Source organism: Monodon monoceros, unplaced genomic scaffold (genome assembly GCF_005190385.1).
Source record: "Monodon monoceros isolate NGI ecotype Baffin Bay Population unplaced genomic scaffold, NGI_Narwhal_1 Super_Scaffold_16, whole genome shotgun sequence".
In the NCBI taxonomy this organism is placed as follows: Eukaryota; Metazoa; Chordata; class Mammalia; order Artiodactyla; family Monodontidae; genus Monodon; species Monodon monoceros.
The window spans coordinates 78,403,465-78,422,679 of NW_021703772.1; the positions used below are offsets into that span (position 1 = coordinate 78,403,465).

The 19,215-nt window shown below is 39.6% G+C and overlaps 1 protein-coding gene across 1 annotated transcript in view; it reads left to right on the forward strand.

Annotated features, from left to right (window-relative positions):
* Positions 1-19,215, forward strand: part of CACNB4 (calcium voltage-gated channel auxiliary subunit beta 4) — a 265,766-nt gene that overhangs the window by 223,484 nt on the left and 23,067 nt on the right. The window contains exons 6-10 of the mRNA XM_029224871.1: positions 6,381-6,457; positions 7,969-7,988; positions 8,212-8,292; positions 9,643-9,701; positions 17,867-17,976. Coding sequence (XP_029080704.1) covers positions 6,381-6,457; positions 7,969-7,988; positions 8,212-8,292; positions 9,643-9,701; positions 17,867-17,976 — 347 coding nt within the window. The remainder of the gene's footprint in view (positions 1-6,380; positions 6,458-7,968; positions 7,989-8,211; positions 8,293-9,642; positions 9,702-17,866; positions 17,977-19,215) is intronic.

The window sequence follows — 19,215 nt, forward strand, 5'->3', positions numbered from 1 at the left end:
AGGAACCAATATGAATGAGCTTCCATTCCATTCCATAATATTATTCATGACCAAATCCTTACTGCCAGTTCTTAATTCTGATCCCCACATAAGAAGTGCTTCTTCCAGATCTTACTGCTTATTTTGAGCTGTGTTTGACATCCAGCTAGTGTACTGGTGACCAGTGTTGGTTAAAAAGACAGTTCACAAGAACATTCTTAGTAGTGATTCTCTTGCCTCATTTCTGCATTGAATAATTAGGAGACATACTTTAGCAAAATATTTCCAGGTCCTAGATAGTTTCCCACTTTCTCTGAGAAAGGAGGTCAAAGAAAACATTTGGGCAGATCCTTGAAGTACTCTATAGCAGGACTTGGTGTGTTTTGAATTACTTAGTGGATTAAGGCCAAAGAAAGCTTTGTACTCTCAAGTTCTATTTCGAAGGAATCTGGGGAATGAGTCTTTTTTTCTTTGAATTTTATTTTATTTATTTTTTTATACAGCAGGTTCTCATTAGTTATCTATTTTATACATATTACTGTATATATGTCAATCCCAATCTCCCAGTTCATCCCACCACCCCCCACCAACTTCCCCCCCTTGGTGTCCATGCATTTGTTCTCTACATCTGTGTCTCTATTTCTGCCCTGCAAACCGGTTCATCTGTATGATTTTTCTATGTTCCACATATATGCATTAATATACAATATTTGTTTTTCTCTTTCTGACTTACTTCACTCTGTATGACAGTCTCTAGATCCATCCACGTCTCTACAAATGACCCAATTTCATTCCTTTTTATGGCTGAGTAATATTCCACTGTGTATATGTACCACATCTTCTTTATCCATTTGTCTGTCAATGGGCATTTAGGTTGCTTCCATGACCTGGCTATTGTAAATAGTGCTGCAATGAACATTGGGGTGCATGTGTCTTTTTGAACTATGGTTTTCTCTGGGTATATGCCCAGTAGTGGGATTGCTGAGTCATGTGGTAATTCTATTTTTAGTTTTTAAGTAACCTCCATACTGTTCTCCATAGTGGCTGTATCAATTTACATTCCCAGCAACATTGCAAGAGGGTTCCCTTTCCTCCACACCCTCTCCAGCATTTGTTGTTTGTAGATTTTCTGATGATCCCCATTCTAATTGGTGTGGGGTGATACCTCATTGTAGTTTTGATTTGCATTTCTCTAATAATTAGTGATGTTGAGCAGCTTTTCATGTGCTTCTTGGCCATCTGTATGTCTTCTTGGGAGAAATGTCTATTTAGGTCTTCTGCCCATTTTTGGATTGGGTTGTTTGTATTTTTAATATTGATCTGCATGAGCTGTTTATATATTTTGGAGATTAATCCTTTGTCCGTTGATTCGTTTGCAAATATTTTCTCTCATTCTGAGGGTTGTCTTTTCGTCATGTTTGTAGTTTCCTTTGCTTTGCAAAAGCTTTTAAGTTTCATTAGGTCCCATTTGTTTATTTTTGTTTTTATTTCCATTACTCTAGGAGGTGGGTCAAAAAAGATCTTGCTGTGATTTATGTCAAAGAGTGTTCTTCCTATGTTTTCCCCTAGGAGTTTTATAGTGTCTGGTCTTACATTTAGGTCTTTAATCCATTTTGAGTTTATTTTTGTGTATGGTGTTAGGGAGTGTTCTAATTTCATTCTTTTACATGTAGCTGTCCAGTTTTCCCAGCACCACTTATTGAAGAGGCTGTCTTTCTCCATTGTATACCCTTGCCTCCTTTGTCATAGATTAGTTGACCATAGGTGCATGGGTTTATCTCTGGGCTTTCTATCCTGTTCCATTGATCTATATTTCTGTTTTTGTACCAGTACCATACTGACTTGATTACTGTAGCTTTGTGGTATAGTCTGAAGTCAGGGAGTCTGATTCCTCCAGCTCTGTTTTTTTCCCTCAAGATTGCTTTGGCTATTTGGGGTCTTTTGTGTTTCCATACAAATTTTTAGATTGTTTGTTCTAGTTCTGTAAAAAATGCCATTGGTAATTTGATAGGGATTGCATTGAATCCATAGATTGCTTTGGGTAGTATAGTCATTTTCACAATATTGATTCTTCCAATCCAAGAGCATGGTATATCTCTCTATCTGTTTGTGTCATCTTTGATTTCTTTCATCAGTGTCTTTCCGTTTTCTGAGTACAGGTCTTTTACCTCCTTAGGTAGGTTTATTCCTAGGTATTTTATTCTTTTTGTTGCAATGGTGAATGGGATTGTTTCCTTAATCTCTCTTTCTGATCTTTCATTCGTGTATAGGAATGCAAGATATTTCTGTGCATTAATTTTGTATCCTGCAACTTTACCATATGCATTGATTAGCTCTAGTAGTTTTCTGGTGGCATCTTTAGGATTCTCTATGTATAGTATCATGTCATCTGCAAACAGTGAAACTTTTACTTCTTCTTTTCCAATTTGTATTCCTTTTATTCTTTTTCTTCTCTGATTGCCGTGGCTAGGAATTCCAAAACTATGTTGAATAGTAGTGGCGAGAGTGGACATCCTTGTCTTGTTCCTGATCTTAGAGGAAATGCTTTCAGTTTTTCACCATTGAGAATGATGTTTGCTGTGGGTTTGTCATATATGGCCTTTATTATGTTGAGGTAGGTTCCTTCTATGCCTACTTTCTGGAGAGTTTATATCATAAATGGTGTTGAATTTTGTCAGAAGCTTTTTCTGCCCCTATTGAGATGATCATATGGTTTTTATTCTTCAGTTTGTTAACATGGTGTATCACATTGATTGATTTATGTATATTGAAGAATCCTTGCATCCCTGGGATAAATCCCACTTGATCATGGTGTATGATCCTTTTCATGTGTTGATGGATTCTGTTTGCTAGTATTTTGTTGAGGATTTTTGCATCTATGTTCATCAGTGATATTGGTCTGTAATTTACTTTTTTTGAGACACCTTTGTCTGGTTTTGGTATCAGGATGATGGTGGCCTCATAGAATGAGTTTGGGAGTGTTCATTCCTCTGCAGTTTTTTGAAAGAGTTTGAGAAGGGTGGGTGTTAGCTCTTCTCTAAATGTTTGATAGAATTCACCTGTGAAGCCATCTGGTCCTGGACTTTTATTTGTTGGAAGATTTTTAATCACAGTTTCAATCTCATTACTTGTGATTGGTCTGTTCATATTTTCTATTTCTTCCCAGTTCAGTCTTGGAAGGTTATACCTTTCTAAGAATTTGTCCATTTCTTTCAGGTTGTCCATTTTATTGGCATAGAGTTGCTTGCAGTAGTCCCTTAGGATGCTTTGTGTTTCTGTGGTGTCCATTGTAACTTCTCCTTTTTCATCTCTAATTTTATTGATTTGAGTCCTCTCCCTATTTTTCTTGATGACTTAGGCTAAAGGGTTATCAATTTTGTTTATCTTCTCAAAGAACCAGCTTTTAGTTTTATTGATCTTTGCTATTGTTTTCTTTGTATCTATTTCATTTATTTCTGCTCTGATCTTTATGATTTCTTTCCTTCTACTAACTTTGGGTTTTGTTTGTTCTTCTTTCTCTAGTTCCTTTAGGTGTAAGGTTAGATTGGTTTTTTTGAGACTTTTCTTGTTTCTTGAGGTAGGCCTGTATTGCTATAAACTTCCCTCTTAGAACTGCTTTTGTTGCATCCGATAGGTTTTGGAACATCATGTTTTAGTTGTAATTTGTCTCTAGGTATTTTTTGATTTCCTCTTTGATTTCTTCAGTGATCTCTTGGTTATTTAGTAACATTTTGTTTAGCCTCCATGTGTTTTGTGTCTTTTACATTTTTTTCCCTGTAATTTATTTCTAATCTCATAGCGTTGTGGTTGGAAAAGATGGTTGATATGATTTCAATTTCTTTTAATTTACCGAGGCTTGATTTGTGACCCAAGAGGTGATCTATACTGGAGAATGTTCTGTGTGCACTTGAGAAGAAAGTGTAATCTGCTGTTTTTGGATGGAATGTTCTATAAATATCAAGTAAATCTATCTGGTCTATTGTGTCATTTAAAGCTTGTGTTTCCTTAGTAATAATCTGTTTGGATGATCTGTCCATTGTTGTAAGTGAGGTGTTAAAGTCCCCCACTATTACTGTGTTACTGTCAATTTCCTCTTTTATAGCTGTTAGCAGTTGCCTTATGTATTGAGGTGTTCCTATCTTGGGTGCATATATATTTATAATTGTTATATCTTCTTCTTGGATTGATCCCTTGATCATTATGTAGTGTCCTTCCTTGTCTCTTGTAACATTCTTTATTTTAAAGTCTATTTTATCTGATATGAGTATTGCTACTCCAGCTTTCTTTTGATTTCCATTTGCATGGAATATGTTTTTCCATCCCCTCACTTTCAGTCTGTATGTGTCCGTAGGTCTGAAGTGGGTCTCTTGTAGATGGCATCTATATGGGTCTTGTTTTTGTATCCATTCAGTGAGCCTGTGTCTTTTGGTTGGAGCATTTAATCCGTTCATGTTTAAGGCAATTATTGATATGTATGTTGCTATTACCATTTTCTTAATTGTTATGGGTTTGGTTTTGTCGGTCCTTTTCTTCTCTTGTGTTTCCCACTTAGAGAAGTTCCTTTAGCATTTGTTGTAGAGCTGGTTTGGTGAGGCTGAATTCTCTTAGCTTTTGCTTGTCTGTAAAGTTTTTGATTTCTCCATCGAATCTGAATGAGATTCTTGCCGGGTAGAGTAATCTTAGTTGTAGGTTCTTCCCTTTAATAACTTTAAATATATCGTGCCACTCCCTTTTGGCTTGTAGAGTTTCTGCTGAGCAATCAGCTGTTAACCTTGTTGGAGTTCCCTTGTATGTTATTTGTCGTTTTTCCCTTGTTCCTTTCAATAATTTTTCTTTGTCTTTAATTTTTGTCAGTTTGATTACTATGTGTCTTGGTGTGCTTCTCCTTGGGTTTATCCTGCCTGGAACTGTGTGCTTCCTGGACTTGGGTGGCTATTTCCTTTCCCATGTTAGGGAAGTTTTCGACTATAATCTCTTCAAATATTTTCTTGGGTCTTTTCTCTCTCTCTTCTGCTACTGGGACCCCTATGATGCGAATTTTGTTGCGTTTAATGTTGTCCCAGAGGTCCCTTTGGCTGTCTTCATTTTTTTCATTCTTTTTTCTTTATTCTGTTCCACAACAGTGAATTCCAGTATTCTGTCTTCCAGGTCAGTTATCTGTTCTTCTGCCTCAGTTATTCTGCTATTGATTCCTTCTAGTGTATTTTTCATTTCAGTTATTGTATTGTTCATTTCTGTTTGTTTGTTCTTTAATTCTTCTAGGTGGCTGTTCTTTAATTCTTCTAGGTCTTTGTTAAACATTTCTTGCATCTTCTCAATCTTTACCTCCATTCTTTTTCCGAGGTCCTGGATCATCTTCACTATCATTATTCTGAATTCTTTTTCTGGAAGGTTGCCTATCTCCACTCCATTTAGTTGTTTTTCTGGGGTTTTATCTTGTTCCCTCATCTGGTACATAGTCCTCTGCCCTTTCATTTTGTCTATCTTTCTGTGAATGTGGTTTTCGTTCCACAGGCTGCAGAATTGTTCTTCTTGCTTCTGCTGTCTGCCCTCTGGTGGATGAGGCTATCTAAGAGGCTTGTGCAAGCTTCCTGATGGGAGGGACTGGTGGTGGGTAGAGCTGGCTGTTGCTCAGGTGGGCAGATCTCAGTTAAACTTTAATCTGCTTGACTGATGATGGGTGGAGCTGGGTTCCCTCCCTGTTGGTTGTTTGGCCTGAGGCGACCCAACACTGGAGCCTACTGGGCTCTTTGGTGAGGCTAATGGCAGACTCTGGGAGGGCTCACACCAAGGAGTACTTCCCAAAACTTCTGCTGCCAGTGTGCTTGTCCCCACGGTGAGCCACAGCCACCCCCCTCTGCAGGAGACCCTCCAACACTAGCAGGTAGGTCTGGTTCAGTCCCCTATGGGGTCACTGCTCCTTCCCCTGGGTCCCGATGTGCACACTACTTTGTGTGTGTCCTCCAAGAGTGAAGTCTCTGTTTCCCCCAGTCCTGTCGAAGTCCTGCAGTCAAATCCTGCTAACCTTCAAAGTCTGATTCTCTAGGAATTCCTCCTCCTGTTGCTGGACCCCCAGGTTGGGAAGCCTGACGTGGGGCTCAGAACCTTCACTCCAGTGGGTGGACTTCTGTGGTATAAGTGTTCTCCAGTTTGTGAGTCACCCATCCAGCAGTTATGGGATTTGATTTTATCGTGATTGTGCCCCTCCTACCGTCTCATTGTGGCTTCTCCTTTGTCTTTGGATGTGGTGTATCTTTTTTGGTGAGTTCCAGTGTCTTCCTGTTGATGATTGTTCAGCAGTTAGTTGTGATTCCAGTGCTCTTGCAAGAGGGAGTGAGCGCACATCCTTCTACTCTGCCATCTTTGGGGAATGAGTCTTAAGTTCCTTTTCTGTATCTTAGGAAATCCAGTGGAAATTCTTCTTCAAGTCTTGGAGAAATGGTATCAGGGACATTTCGAGCAACCCCCACATCAACAGGTGAGGGTTTCAGTTAGACCTTTTTTTAATGGAATGTATTCCTTTCTTAATATTTGAAAGTACATGCAAGTATTTTTACTAATTTGGAAGCAATTTAAAGACTTGACTTAAAGATTTTTCTACTTAACTTTTCATTGCTCATTTGCTTTCTATGGTCATTTGATTTGATTTAAAGGGTACTTGTGGTACTAGAAATTCAGATCATGGTAATATAATTTTGTAAAATCTTATTTGCCCTCTATTTTATAAATCATTCAGAAGCAAGTTCATTATTCCACCCAGAAACCCAGCAGACATTAAGATGGTGAGGGCCAACCAATTAAAAAGTTTTTACAAAGTTGTAAAGTCTGAAGAAAATGCTCTATTTAAGTCTCCATGTAAAACTTTAGGGTGTGTTGGTACAGCCTGGGCTGTGGAGGTGGAGAGGGTTGAAGCAGAGAATGAGGTTGAGCCCAGATGACCTCACTTCTGTTTGGACAGCAGATAACTGAGCCCTGGAATTAATGGTAATGAAGAGACAGTGTTGGCCCAATCAGGAGTTGTGTATTTAGAAACTGTGGAGGTATTCAAGCAGGAATTTTTCTTCCACCACGTTCCCTGACTCCTATAGGCTCATTTCATTCTGCCCAGAATTGATGCTGCATTAAGTCATCCAGGATTACCGATTCAGAATGACAGATCCAAGGTCTATCCTGGTCTATCATAACTGCAGGAAACTGGATTGATTCCAGAACAGATCTGAGTATCTGGGTCCTTGTTCATGTGAATCCTGATTTCCATGGCTCTGAGCCAAACTCTGGGTCTCTAGGCTGTCTGCAAATGGACTGGACCTGATTGGGTGGCCACAAAGCCACTTTAATCAGATATTGAGTATATTTTGCCTCATCCCCATTTGTTGGACATTTAGGTCATTGCAGCTTTTCACTATTACAAACAAGAAAGAACAGGAATAACTGATTATAAACTTACTTGAAATTAAGAGCAACATAGTAGGAAAAATGTGTCAATATTCTGGAAAGTGAGCAGAGAGACTTAAGAACACAAAAAGAACCGCAAAATTTTTTGATAATTCACCAAAATTACAAATCCAAAAATAACTAGTGAGTGAGGTAATGATCATTACTATCCAAATTGTTATTCTAAGTGTCTTTTTATCAAATTTGATTTGTCCAAGTTGCTGTCAGCCACACTGCATGGTGTGTCCAGCACAGGAACAACCCATGGCCTGTGAGTGGCCCAGCCAATGTTATTATGAAATCCACCCTCCCCACCCCACATGAAATCAGGATATAAGCCCATTCTAACGGAGAGGAAGTTGTCTGTTTTTGCATTTGTCTTCAAAATTGGCCCGACCAGTATGAAACAGTAGAGTGGTGCTTTGCAGAGTGGGTGAATTGGAAAATGACGAAAATGACAGGGACAAATTGGTACATTCTTCCTTCTTTTAAAAGCATGTGCTAACAATGACAGAGATTGCATATTTTGATATGGCTCTCATTGTTGTCTTTTAGCAAAACAGAAGCAAAAAGTGGTAAGTTGTGTTTCCTTTTTAAATCTGCTGTGAAGCTTTCTATCCATACATGCCTGCAATGCTCCATTTCAGTGACCCAAATGGCTATAAAATAAGGGAGGAGTCTCCTTGGTGGGACCTGTGGTCATCATTTCTCATTTGACCTGAGGATTGTGAATGTTGTGGCTGTGGAGGAGGTGTGCTGACCCTCCCCTTGTCACGTGTGTCCAATCATCTTTTTCAGACGGAGCACATCCCTCCCTACGATGTTGTGCCATCCATGCGTCCGGTGGTGTTAGTGGGGCCGTCACTGAAGGGTTATGAGGTACAAATACCAGTCTGTTACGCTTCAGTTCTTGATCAAGAACCTAGGTGACAGCCATTTGGAGCTTGCTTCTCAGGGTCTGCTTTCACACGGGTCCTAACAGAAGCCAGCCCTCAGCTCGTGAAGGCAGGAGGTGCAGCGTGGGGCTTACGTGGCCCTTCATTCTTTCTTCCCTCCCTGGCCCACTTCTTGCCTTTCTTGTATTACAGTGTTCAGAAATAGCTCCCTCAAAATATTTATAATGGGAAGTTCTTGTCAAAAATTTGCTCTGCATTCAATTCAAAGAAAAGGATTTTTTCTGTCTCAACTGTTCCCGTTGCTATTAGAAATAATAGAGTATGAACAGCACAAGGGAACATATAGGCAATATGCCAGCAAACCTCACCTCAAAGCACCAACAGATCTCACCTTGCTGCGTGCTCAAGACAATGGTATATTCCACCAAACATTTCTCTGCTTCTTTACTTTAAAGACCATATTAAAGAAAAAAAAACACTCCACTAAAAGTATTAGTGAACTCCTTCAGAGATTAATTAAACAAAACCATGCAAAAACGAAAAGAGTAAAGACTTAGATCACTGCATTTCAGATGTTGCCATTTTGGCTTTATGCCAGCGTGGATAAGAATAAGTGGGTAGGACATTAAAATCTGAAGGTGGGCAACCTCCAAGGCACCCTTCCCACTGAGTTAGCATAGTGGCTGGCACATAGTAGGCATTCAGTACACATTTCTTGAGTGAATTAATGAGTCTCTTTGAGGCAGATTTAAGAATCCCATCTCCTTCTCCCCCACCCTCCCTTTCCCCCTTCTCCTTCCTCTCCTCCTCTCCCCTTCTCAATGGGGAACATCAGAGAAAGAGCAGGAGAGCGGGGTACAGAAATCCAGCCCTAGGCATGGAGAATTTCCACCGACTTGCACAGACTAGCAGGAGGCAGAGCCCCAGGCTGGCCTGAGGAGCTCTAGCTGCTCCTCACTGAAGGCAGGCACCACTCAGGTACACCAAGGATAGGCTGCACCTGCGCACAGAGCTAGCCTATCGTGGACTCTCGGTGGCAGTTCCACCCCCTAAAAGGAGGTGAGGGTTTGCCTTGGATCTAGTGAACACTGCTGGTTCATGCCTCAACACCCTGGAGGAGAACCAAGGGGGGAAGTTGAGTAAGTGCAACTGGTTAAGTATGACAGACTCTGTCCACGGTCACCTGCCCTGTCCCACCTCCACCAGACGAGCGGCTGTGATCAGATCTTGGCTCCGTCAGAATGCCTTCCCTTTCAGCTCTCTCACTTTTGACTTCTCTCTCTCTCTCTGCGTGTGTTTGCCTCATTCTTTTTTTTTTTTCACCTCTGCAAAGGTCACAGACATGATGCAGAAAGCCCTCTTTGATTTCCTGAAGCACAGGTTTGATGGGAGGTGAGGCATACAGATGCTTTTGTATTCTTTATTTTCCTTTAACCAAACATGAATGAAAAATTGATTTGTGGATCTATGTTTCTGGTGATTGCAGATGTTCTCTAATTAAAAGTTAACTCAATGTTCAGGGGAGAATACAATGAAAGTGTTCTGAAAATATGAAGTTATGACGTATAGCATTGAATCCCTTAAAGAAAAAGGACCTTGAGAAGGAAAATTATCCATTTGTTTTATTTATATGTATGTGTTAGTCTTTATTTTCTCACTTGTTAGTGAACTCATACCAAACTTATGTTTATAAAAAATAATGAAAATATAGAATATTTCTGACAAATATGGTGCCTCACTGGTCAAGATGGGTAGTATCATTTGGGAATTGTACGTGTGCATGCATGTATGCATGTGTATCATATGAAGGTATAAAGTACTGAATTTCCTTAAAAGAAGAGCGCAAGAAATGTATTCATCATAAGTTTCCAAAAATGACTATTTTGTAGGGAATAGTACTTCTTTGGATGTTCAGTTCTGGGTTTGTTTTACTAGAAATTTCATTGCTATTTTATGGGTTTCTTTTGTATGTATCCTATCCCCCTATGACCCATTATCAACAGGGCTCAGTCTTTAACCATAAGAAAATTTTATCGTTTAAGTTTTGTGAAAAATATCTGGAAAGAGTTTCTGTATTTTGCAGAGAAACAGTAAAAAGTCCATACTGACTCAATACTAAGTACCAAGCTCTTTCACAATTCAGAATGCACTCCATGTAAAAATAACCATGTGCAAATACCTGAAGACTTATTAGAAATGAAGAAAACTTAGTGTGTGCTAAGTATGGTTAAATGCATCCAGCTTACCAAATATTTAAGTATTTCAAGACATTTTTTAAATATCCACAAATAGATTTTTTTAAATATGGTATTTTAAGAAAAAAGCAAACATGATAATGCTTTAAGTACAAATTGTATGCATTTGTCAAAAGAAAAACCTTCTGGATAATTGTGTTTGAAATATTTGTTAGTTTCTGGGACTATATACAAAGAAAATAAACTGAGATTTTAGTTCCAATAATTGAGATTTTAGTTCAAGAAAGCAGAATGCTTCAGTGCCATTATATGAATTGCTAAGTATCTTAGTACAGGCCAGGCTGCCTTAATAAGTGGAGCCCAAAATGTGTAATGAATCAAACACAATGGAAGCGTAGTGTTGCTCATTTAATAGTCTGAGGCAGGTGTTCCTCAGCTGGGAAGGTGGGTAGTGTGGAGGAGGGAAGGACTGGGCAAAATGTTTGTCCTGCCTGTCATTTGGGACCCTTGACCTGGGGTTGGTCTCTCCAATTAGCTGTGGAGAGAGGAGCAAGCTGGCCTGGAAGTGACTTCACATCATTCTCACATTTCATTGGCTAGAACTTAGTCATGTGGCCACACCTAATTGCAAAGGAGGCTGGGAATTACAGTCTAGCTGTGTGCCCAAGAGGAAGAGTAAATGGATTTTGCTGAACAAATAATAGTCTGCCACATTTATCTAGTGGACACAAAGGGCTTAATAAGAAAGTCATGGATGTATCCTTTTCTCTGTATTTTTGTTTCTGTTTTTTTTTTTTAAACAAATAGGCAGAGAGTGAAGTAATTTCAGAGAAAACAAGTGAAAAGCACTGAGTACTAGACTCTTGGAGTTGGAAGGAAATGTAAAAGTCCTTTTAGGCTAATCTCTTATGTCCCCAAACCACAAGTAGATGGATAACCTTCTTCTGTTGGAAAACTTTTGACTACTGGGAAATTACTTCTTAAAAAAGCATTACAAAGAAACAGCTGAACTCTGACTCGTTAAGTTAATAATATTGGTGTTGGTCCTTGCCTCCGACCATCACCCTTACCCTCATGCAGCTCTCCCTGGGTTGGCCGCGCTGACATGCCTGGCTCAGTCAATCACACTTCCTTCAGCTGTGCTTAGAGTCACATGGTTCTAACCTGCAGTGCCTTTATTTAAGGAAGTTCTGAGAAGTGCCTCATCCTGTGGCCCCATAATAGCCCTTGAGCTGAACAAATGCCATCCTATACGCAATCAGCTTCTGTTAGATTGTTTTGGTCCCCACTTAACATCCTTGTAAGCAGCAGTAAAATTAAAGGTTTGAAAGGTAGGACCTATGGAAAAGAAGAAAGGAATTATTATAATTTAGCAAAGAGAAAGTGAGTGACTTAATTACTGCCTTCAAGAATGAAGAATCTGAGGTTCTTCCTCAATCTTCAGACCCAAAAAGAGGAAATGCATTTAATTGTAAGAGCAGAGATTTACCAGCTAGAGTTACCTGATTCACCAAGCACTTGTACACACTATTGAAGTTGGTTTTAGTAGAAATAGAATTAAAATTTCAATGCCAAGTGTTCCATGGGGTCTGATGGCACAGCAGAGGGTCTGGAGATATGAGGAAGAATACAGCAGCAGCAAAAGTAATAGCTGGAGAAAGAGACTCAGCCCTAGAGAGATCTGATGTATGGCAGAGTTGGAGAAAGCTAGATATTAAAAGTGGGAGTAGGAGAGTGGATTTGCTTTCAAATTAGAAGAGGCCAGTGTAGCAGAAAAATGATAATGAATTCGTTGGTTGAGTATATATAGAGAGACTTTGGTAAGGAAGAAGAAATGTGCAATGTGGATACACAATGACTCTGACATGTCTGCTGTGTGGGGAATATCCTTACATTCTGAGCCATGACAATCTGCTGTGTTATGTTTTACCAATTAATAAAAGGAGAGAAAACAACAAATAGCCTTTAATTGAAACCAGCCAAGAGAACAATTACACAGTGGGCTTTTGCACAGCAATACAACATAAACAATATGTTCTAGTGGAAACCTACACAGTGTTTTGTTGGCTATGAATGCAGTAGGTCAGACAAAATAGGATAAAGTCTTTTCTTTTTCAGAAAGAGCCTAAAAAGCAAAAACAAAAAAAACAAAAACAACAACAACAACAAAAAAAAACACGGCTAAAAGGCTTGCTTCTTCAATACCGTTTTTCAGATCTTGGCTAAAAAATAATTCAACAAATTGGATTAAAATCCAACATTGACTATTACAGAATCATATGCTTATTTTTTTTATGATACCTTAGAAATTATTTGAATCCGTTTAAAGCTACTTACTTATTTTACAATTTTATTGTTATTGTAGGGCCTAACTACAATCTATGTAAGAAAAATGGAAAGCACAATACTAAATACTTCCTGAGGGAACCCCTGTACATGTGGATCTCCACACATAGTGACAATTCCTATGCACAGATCATAAACTAAGTGAGCCTAACGAGCTGCTACAGTGGCACCAGCCTGGCAGGGACACAGTGGATGCACAATGGCATGGAGCTTTTCTCTCTTCATTTAACACCACAAACATTCAACGGGGATCATCCTTTCAGATGAGGTTTGTTCAGCTTGTTGAATCTACCATTCATAGGCTGAACAGCAAGCAGTCAAACCAATTGCAATTTGTTGACCTATGCTAATCATTTCAAATCCCAACGAAGTTGTAACTTTAGGCTTTTTGACAACTGGATCAGATCAGCTCTATGGCAGTTATAGGACACTTTGTAACTGACATGATTATGGCCCCAAATCATAAATGAACATACAAATAGGATCTGAAGCTATTAGCCAAGGAATGCTTAAAAAAAAAAAAGGTTTGAGAAATAATTTGAAGAAAGGAGGCTAAGAATATAATTTAGGGAGACTCAAAGAAGTAGTATTTATTTATAAAAGGAAATGGCAACAGCTGATACTATCACAAAGCAGCCAAGACATGGAAGATTTGCAGTCAACAAATGGGAAAGAACAATACAGTGTCTTCTGTTTCATAACCAATATCCTCTTATTATCTCCTCCTCCTACTCTCTATTCAAATGCAGACTCATCTTGAGTCTGGACACTCAAGCACTAGAGAGTGGACACTCAAGCACTAGAGATAATTAATTGAAAACTTTAATGCCAAATATGATTTTTTAAATTAGCAGATTTTGATTGCAACATGTCTGACCTTATTCTCCCATCCTCAAAGTATATATAAATTTCACAGACTCCAAGAATGGGAGAGTTCATGGTAGACTGCTAACCTTTTTTTTTTTTTTTTTTTTTTTGCGGTACGCAGGCCTCTCACTGTTGTGGCCTCTCCCGTTGCGGAGCACAGGCTCCGGACGCGCAGGCTCAGAGGCCATGGCTCACGGGCCCAGCCGCTCCGCGGCATGTGGGATCTTCCCGGACCGGGGCACGAACCCGTGTCCCCTGCATTGGCAGGCGGACTCTCAACCACTGCGCCACCAGGGAAGCCCGACTGCTAACTTTTGAGGATAGAATATAAAGAAACTGTCTCCTTCAAGTCTCAAATCTCCAACAGCTACCTTGTATACATTATATATGTGCCTATCAACATAGGACACTATGAATAATTATTTAAGAAAGCACTTTTATATATTACCTGGTTTGCTCCTAATGACAATCCTGTGAGATAATTCAACAAAGCCACTATCACCACTTTATTGATTATGATATTGATGCTCAAAAGATGGCATGACTTGACCATGGTCACACAACCAGCCAAGAGGAAGACCCAGGAGGAGTACCGAGGTCTACATATGCCTTCCATTCCTGTTCTCCTGACAGTTTGCTGTCTGATCTTTGGAATGTTTTCCCTTTGTGAAGGAAGTCTAAGCGTTTTAATAAAAACTAATATACTAACAGGGTTGCATATTAGATGTGGCAAGGATAGAGTTTAAAAGGATCTTTAGCTGTTCCATTATCAACATGGAAATACTAATTATTGTTGAATGTGTGTCTCACCTAAGAATAATGTCTTTCCATAGAAAGATCACAGAAAACTAATACTCATAGCACATGATGGACTGCAGAAATAATGAATTCCAAACCAGAAATAAGCAACAATTAGGGTTCAGATTTACTAGATTTAGAGATATATATACAGTCTGCTGGGGAACTGCACTTCTGTTAGTCTTTTATTTCCGGGCTAGTAATTACTGACACTACATCACAAAAAAGTTTCCAAGGGAACTTTTTAGAGATGTATATCAAATAAGATACATAGAAGTACTGAAAGAAACTAGAGGATATGAGTATAGCAAGAAAAGAAATAGAAAGGGTATAACTTTAAGTAAAAAAAAAAACGTAAATAGACTAGCATTTAATGATGAATGTAATTACATTGCTGGGGAGCCTTTTAAACAACAAAAAAAGTTTGGATTTGGTGTCTGAGTTTGATAATAGTAAGCATCTTTGCATGGAAAATAAAAACTCCTGCTTTGTCTTATTAGAGGGTTTCTGGAGCTGTGTCTGTCTTCTCCTGAGCTGTTTCATAATGTGTATTTTTATTAAGAAATAACCTATATTAACAAATTAGCTGCTATTTTATTGACCAATAAAAGAAGAAAAAGAACCTTTTATTGTCCACACCTTTTCCTGGTTTGGGAATACATGAAGCAGTTTTGTTTTTTTTTTTCCATTTTTGTGTATGTGTGTTATTGTTTTGTTTTTTTGGTAAAACTTTGGATGTGTCTGAAAATGGCTTGGTAAAAGTGTGTTAAAACCCAGAAAAAAATAAGAGTGCACATCTGTTGATGATCCTTTCAAGTTTTAAGAACCAAGGGTCACTATTTGGCTAGTACAGAGCTAGCAAATTTGATTTTCACTGAAGCAGAGTAGACTCTTTGGGCCCTCTAAAAATCATTATTCTAGAAGGTTGAATTCTGTCCCTAAACCAACCCACTTGTCTCCCGTCATATATTTGAATTGCTCTGGAAATTAACTGTATGTTTCTAACCAGCAAACCCATTCTTAAAACTACAAACAAAAAAACCAGAAACTCAAAAATAAGCAAATCCTCTTCTGTAGGTACAAGGAGCTATGACCGCAAAGACTAGCTATGAGATTTCATGCCTCAAGGGCAGCAGCCAACTGAGTAATGGAGACTCAGATGTAGGCTTCACTGACTTTAACCTGATTTAGATCTTGACTATCTCTCAGCATGTGGCCAAGATCTGCACTTGATGATGTGGCTGGTATCAGGAGATTCAGCGTTGCTGGAGAAGAAAACTGAAACTGTAAGAGAATTATGAGTCAGGTGACTAAGTACTGGCCTGGTGCTTGGGGACCTGTTCTTTAGACCTTCTTAGGCTCTAAATAACCATGTGTAACTTCCTCTCTGTGTCTCACTTTTCTTCTTGATAAAATGAAGAAGTGGGACTTCCCTGCTGGTGCAGTGGTTAAGAATCCGCCTGCCAATTCAGGGGACACGGGTTCGAACCCTGGTCCAGGAAGATCCCACATGTCGTGGAGCAACTAAGCCTGTGCGCCACAACTACTGAGCCTGTGCTTTAGAGCCCGCGAGACACAACTACTGAAGCCCGCACACCTAGAGCCCGTGCTCCACAACAAGAGAAGCCACCGCAATGAGAAGCCTGTGCACCACAACAAAGAGTAGCCCCTGCTCACCACAACTAGAGAAAGCCCACGTGCAGCAACAAAGACCCAACGCAGCCAAACATAAATTAATTAATTTTAAAAAATGAAGAAGTTGTACAGACCAGTGTTTTCCAATATCTTTTAGCAGTTGAACAAGTTCTTACAATGAAATCATAGATAAGCCCTCTGTGTAGAAAACATAAATGCAGGGGTGTTTGCCTGGCATTGAGGGTCAGAAAGCTGGGACCCTCCTGGCCTACTCAACCCCCATTTAACATTCTCAGTAGCCCAAGATGTATTTCACAAAATTCTTGATTTCTTCAGAAGGCAATTTGAAGATGCCTCGAATAATTTATTAGAGCCTAAAAAATTCTAAGAAGTTAAAAAATTTTAAACTTCCTGACCATCTATAGCTTATATATACAACAATGCAAACAAGGAGTACTTTGCTTTAAAAGAGCACCAGAACTTTTGCACAGCCTGTTGCTTTAAAGAAATCATTTCCAACCATTTATGAAAAGGACTATTTTAAACTCTCCCCAAGGATTCAGGTCCCTGAAGTCAGGTGAAGAGTCTCCTGAGAGTGCTGACAGTGTTGTCCCCAAATAGGTGTGAGATGACATATGGCTCAATAATTGTTGCTAACTCTACCCTCTTCCCGGCTCCACCAGCTAGAGGCATTTGAAAGTGGGGGAGAATGAGTGCAGTGAGTACAAAAGGGAAGGGGTGGGACTCTGCTTGTCTCCTTCCTGGAACTCTGCCAAGGTTTGGAGATAAGAATGAAGAAGGGCCCATGATGGCAGTAGCTGGCTTAGAGAGGCATTCTTTGCATTCTGCAGGGAGATCGTAATCTGAAGTTGTGCAATCCCAGCTTAAAATAAAGAATTTTAAAATTATAAATTCCAGAGCTTCTCATCATATACAGATAGACCCCTGTCTCCATTCATTTGCAGTGTCTCGGTTTTATTCTTGTCTTGCATGACTGCAAGATACTTTCTAACTTATGGAAATCCTGGAACAATCCTTATATTGCCTTCAGCAATAGTGTCTTATTACTGCCCACAATATGCATTCAAAGCAATATGCAAATATGCTGAAGAATCCTTGTGCCTGCCGAAAAGAAATCATATTTTTCATATTCTTAGAAATGAAACATTCCTTTGGGCCTGTGGCGAAATGCTTCATGTACCATGAGTTAACTGTTGAGCATCAGGAATGCAACACAGCTGATCGTCTTTGATGATTGGAATGAAGAGGATTTCCCGCTTTGACCAGCAGCATTGATGCACCTGGGCAGAGCATTTGCCATTCCTGAAAGTCTTGATCAAGAGCAAATCAACTGTGAATTGTGGGGAAATTGTATTGCTGCTTCCTAGAAAGAGCATGGTTTATTCGTATGTTTTGATTCCCTCCTGGTATGGTGTGTATTATAAGGAGAATTCGGCAAGGCAGACAATAGTGGAGGAAGAGCTGCATTTTTCCTGGAGTCTTTTTTTGTTAAATAGCCAAAACCTTCCTCCATTCTGCTCTGCCTGTATTTTAATGCTAGCGAAATCCTATTTAAAAATACTTGTGGCCAATGTTTATTATACTGTGGTTGCAGTATAGTATGTGAGGCGGTTATTAAGTACTGTGGTTATAAATCTCTTGGAGAGCCCCACGACATTTTTACTGGCTTGTTCTGTTCTGTGTTCCTATTCATAGGATATCAATAACAAGAGTGACAGCTGACATTTCTCTTGCTAAGAGGTCTGTCCTAAATAATCCCAGCAAGAGAGCAATAATTGAACGCTCAAACACTCGGTCCAGCTTAGGTAAGATGTTCAAATGTGGTACTGCGCTCTCAGACCGGGGTGACACATGTTGCATTTGTGAATGTCTTTTCAATTTGCCCATTTTCCCCATTCTGAAGGGGGAAGCACTGATTAACTGACAAGAAGGCTAGCCATGGAAAAGCAGAGAGCAGAGTCCTGCAGTAGCCTGAGACTCCTCTTTCTCAGCTCCAGTCACTTAGCTAATTAGTAGTCTGGTAGGAAGAATCCTCAACAGGTTGTCCTCCTCTGTTACTGCCTCAACACGCGAAACCACTCATCCCTGCTTTGCCTGAGCTTCTCAATGAGGCTAATGATATCTGTCATACCCAAGTCACGGCTGACATGAAAGGAAATGAGATGTCCACCTTTCCCAGATCCTTAGAAGGAAACTAGATAATGATGTTCTCAGTGTGGTTTCTGCTGCCAGCTGGTGCCCAGAGTAGTCACATCCTTAAGTGGAAGTAGCAACCACCATTAATACCATTCAGGGAGTTTAAACATGTCTTTCCTGGTGAACCGATCAGAAAGCATCCTGAAATTCACCACGATGGAGAAGAAAAAGCACTATATGTGATTAGTTCCGTCAAGCCATGCAGGAGCAAGGCTGTGGAGGATGGATTCACCAACCACAGAATTGGGTCCAGGCTGCAGGAGAATCATATCACTCATCTCAAAAGCCTGTTTGTGGTTTCTATGGTGGCCCAGAGTGGTGTAGTCCACTTATAACTCTCTTTTGCATTCACATTCTGAGGGCAACTTGTTTACTGCCCTATTCCTCATGGACAGAGTAGGAAAGACAGGGTTTTTCTATGCCACTACATTTTTTTAAAAAACTACTTAAATGAGCTCTGTAGGTGATAGAAAACTTTTTCTAAAATTAGGGTTTCTAAGATAGATTGCATGCCCAAATATCCCATCAAGTGTCCATTGAAGGCTATGCCAAGAATTGTGCAGGTGGAAAGAGACGAGTGTCATCTCTGTTCCTGGCCTGGGATTGGCACATGGTAATTGCTCAATAAATGTTTGTTGGATGGCTGCTTTTTGAAAGAATGCTGAACCTACCAAATGGGACAGTTGTCAGCGTTTGTGAGAGCAGGATCCCAGACATCGGTGGTTCCTTCTTTAGTTCTGTATTTAGAGCCTTCCACAGACAGAGTGAAACACTCTTAAAGGCACAGTATTTTGACCTTCAGGGGTGTTGATGGCAGAGTTGATGATGATAAATCAGATTAGGTAACT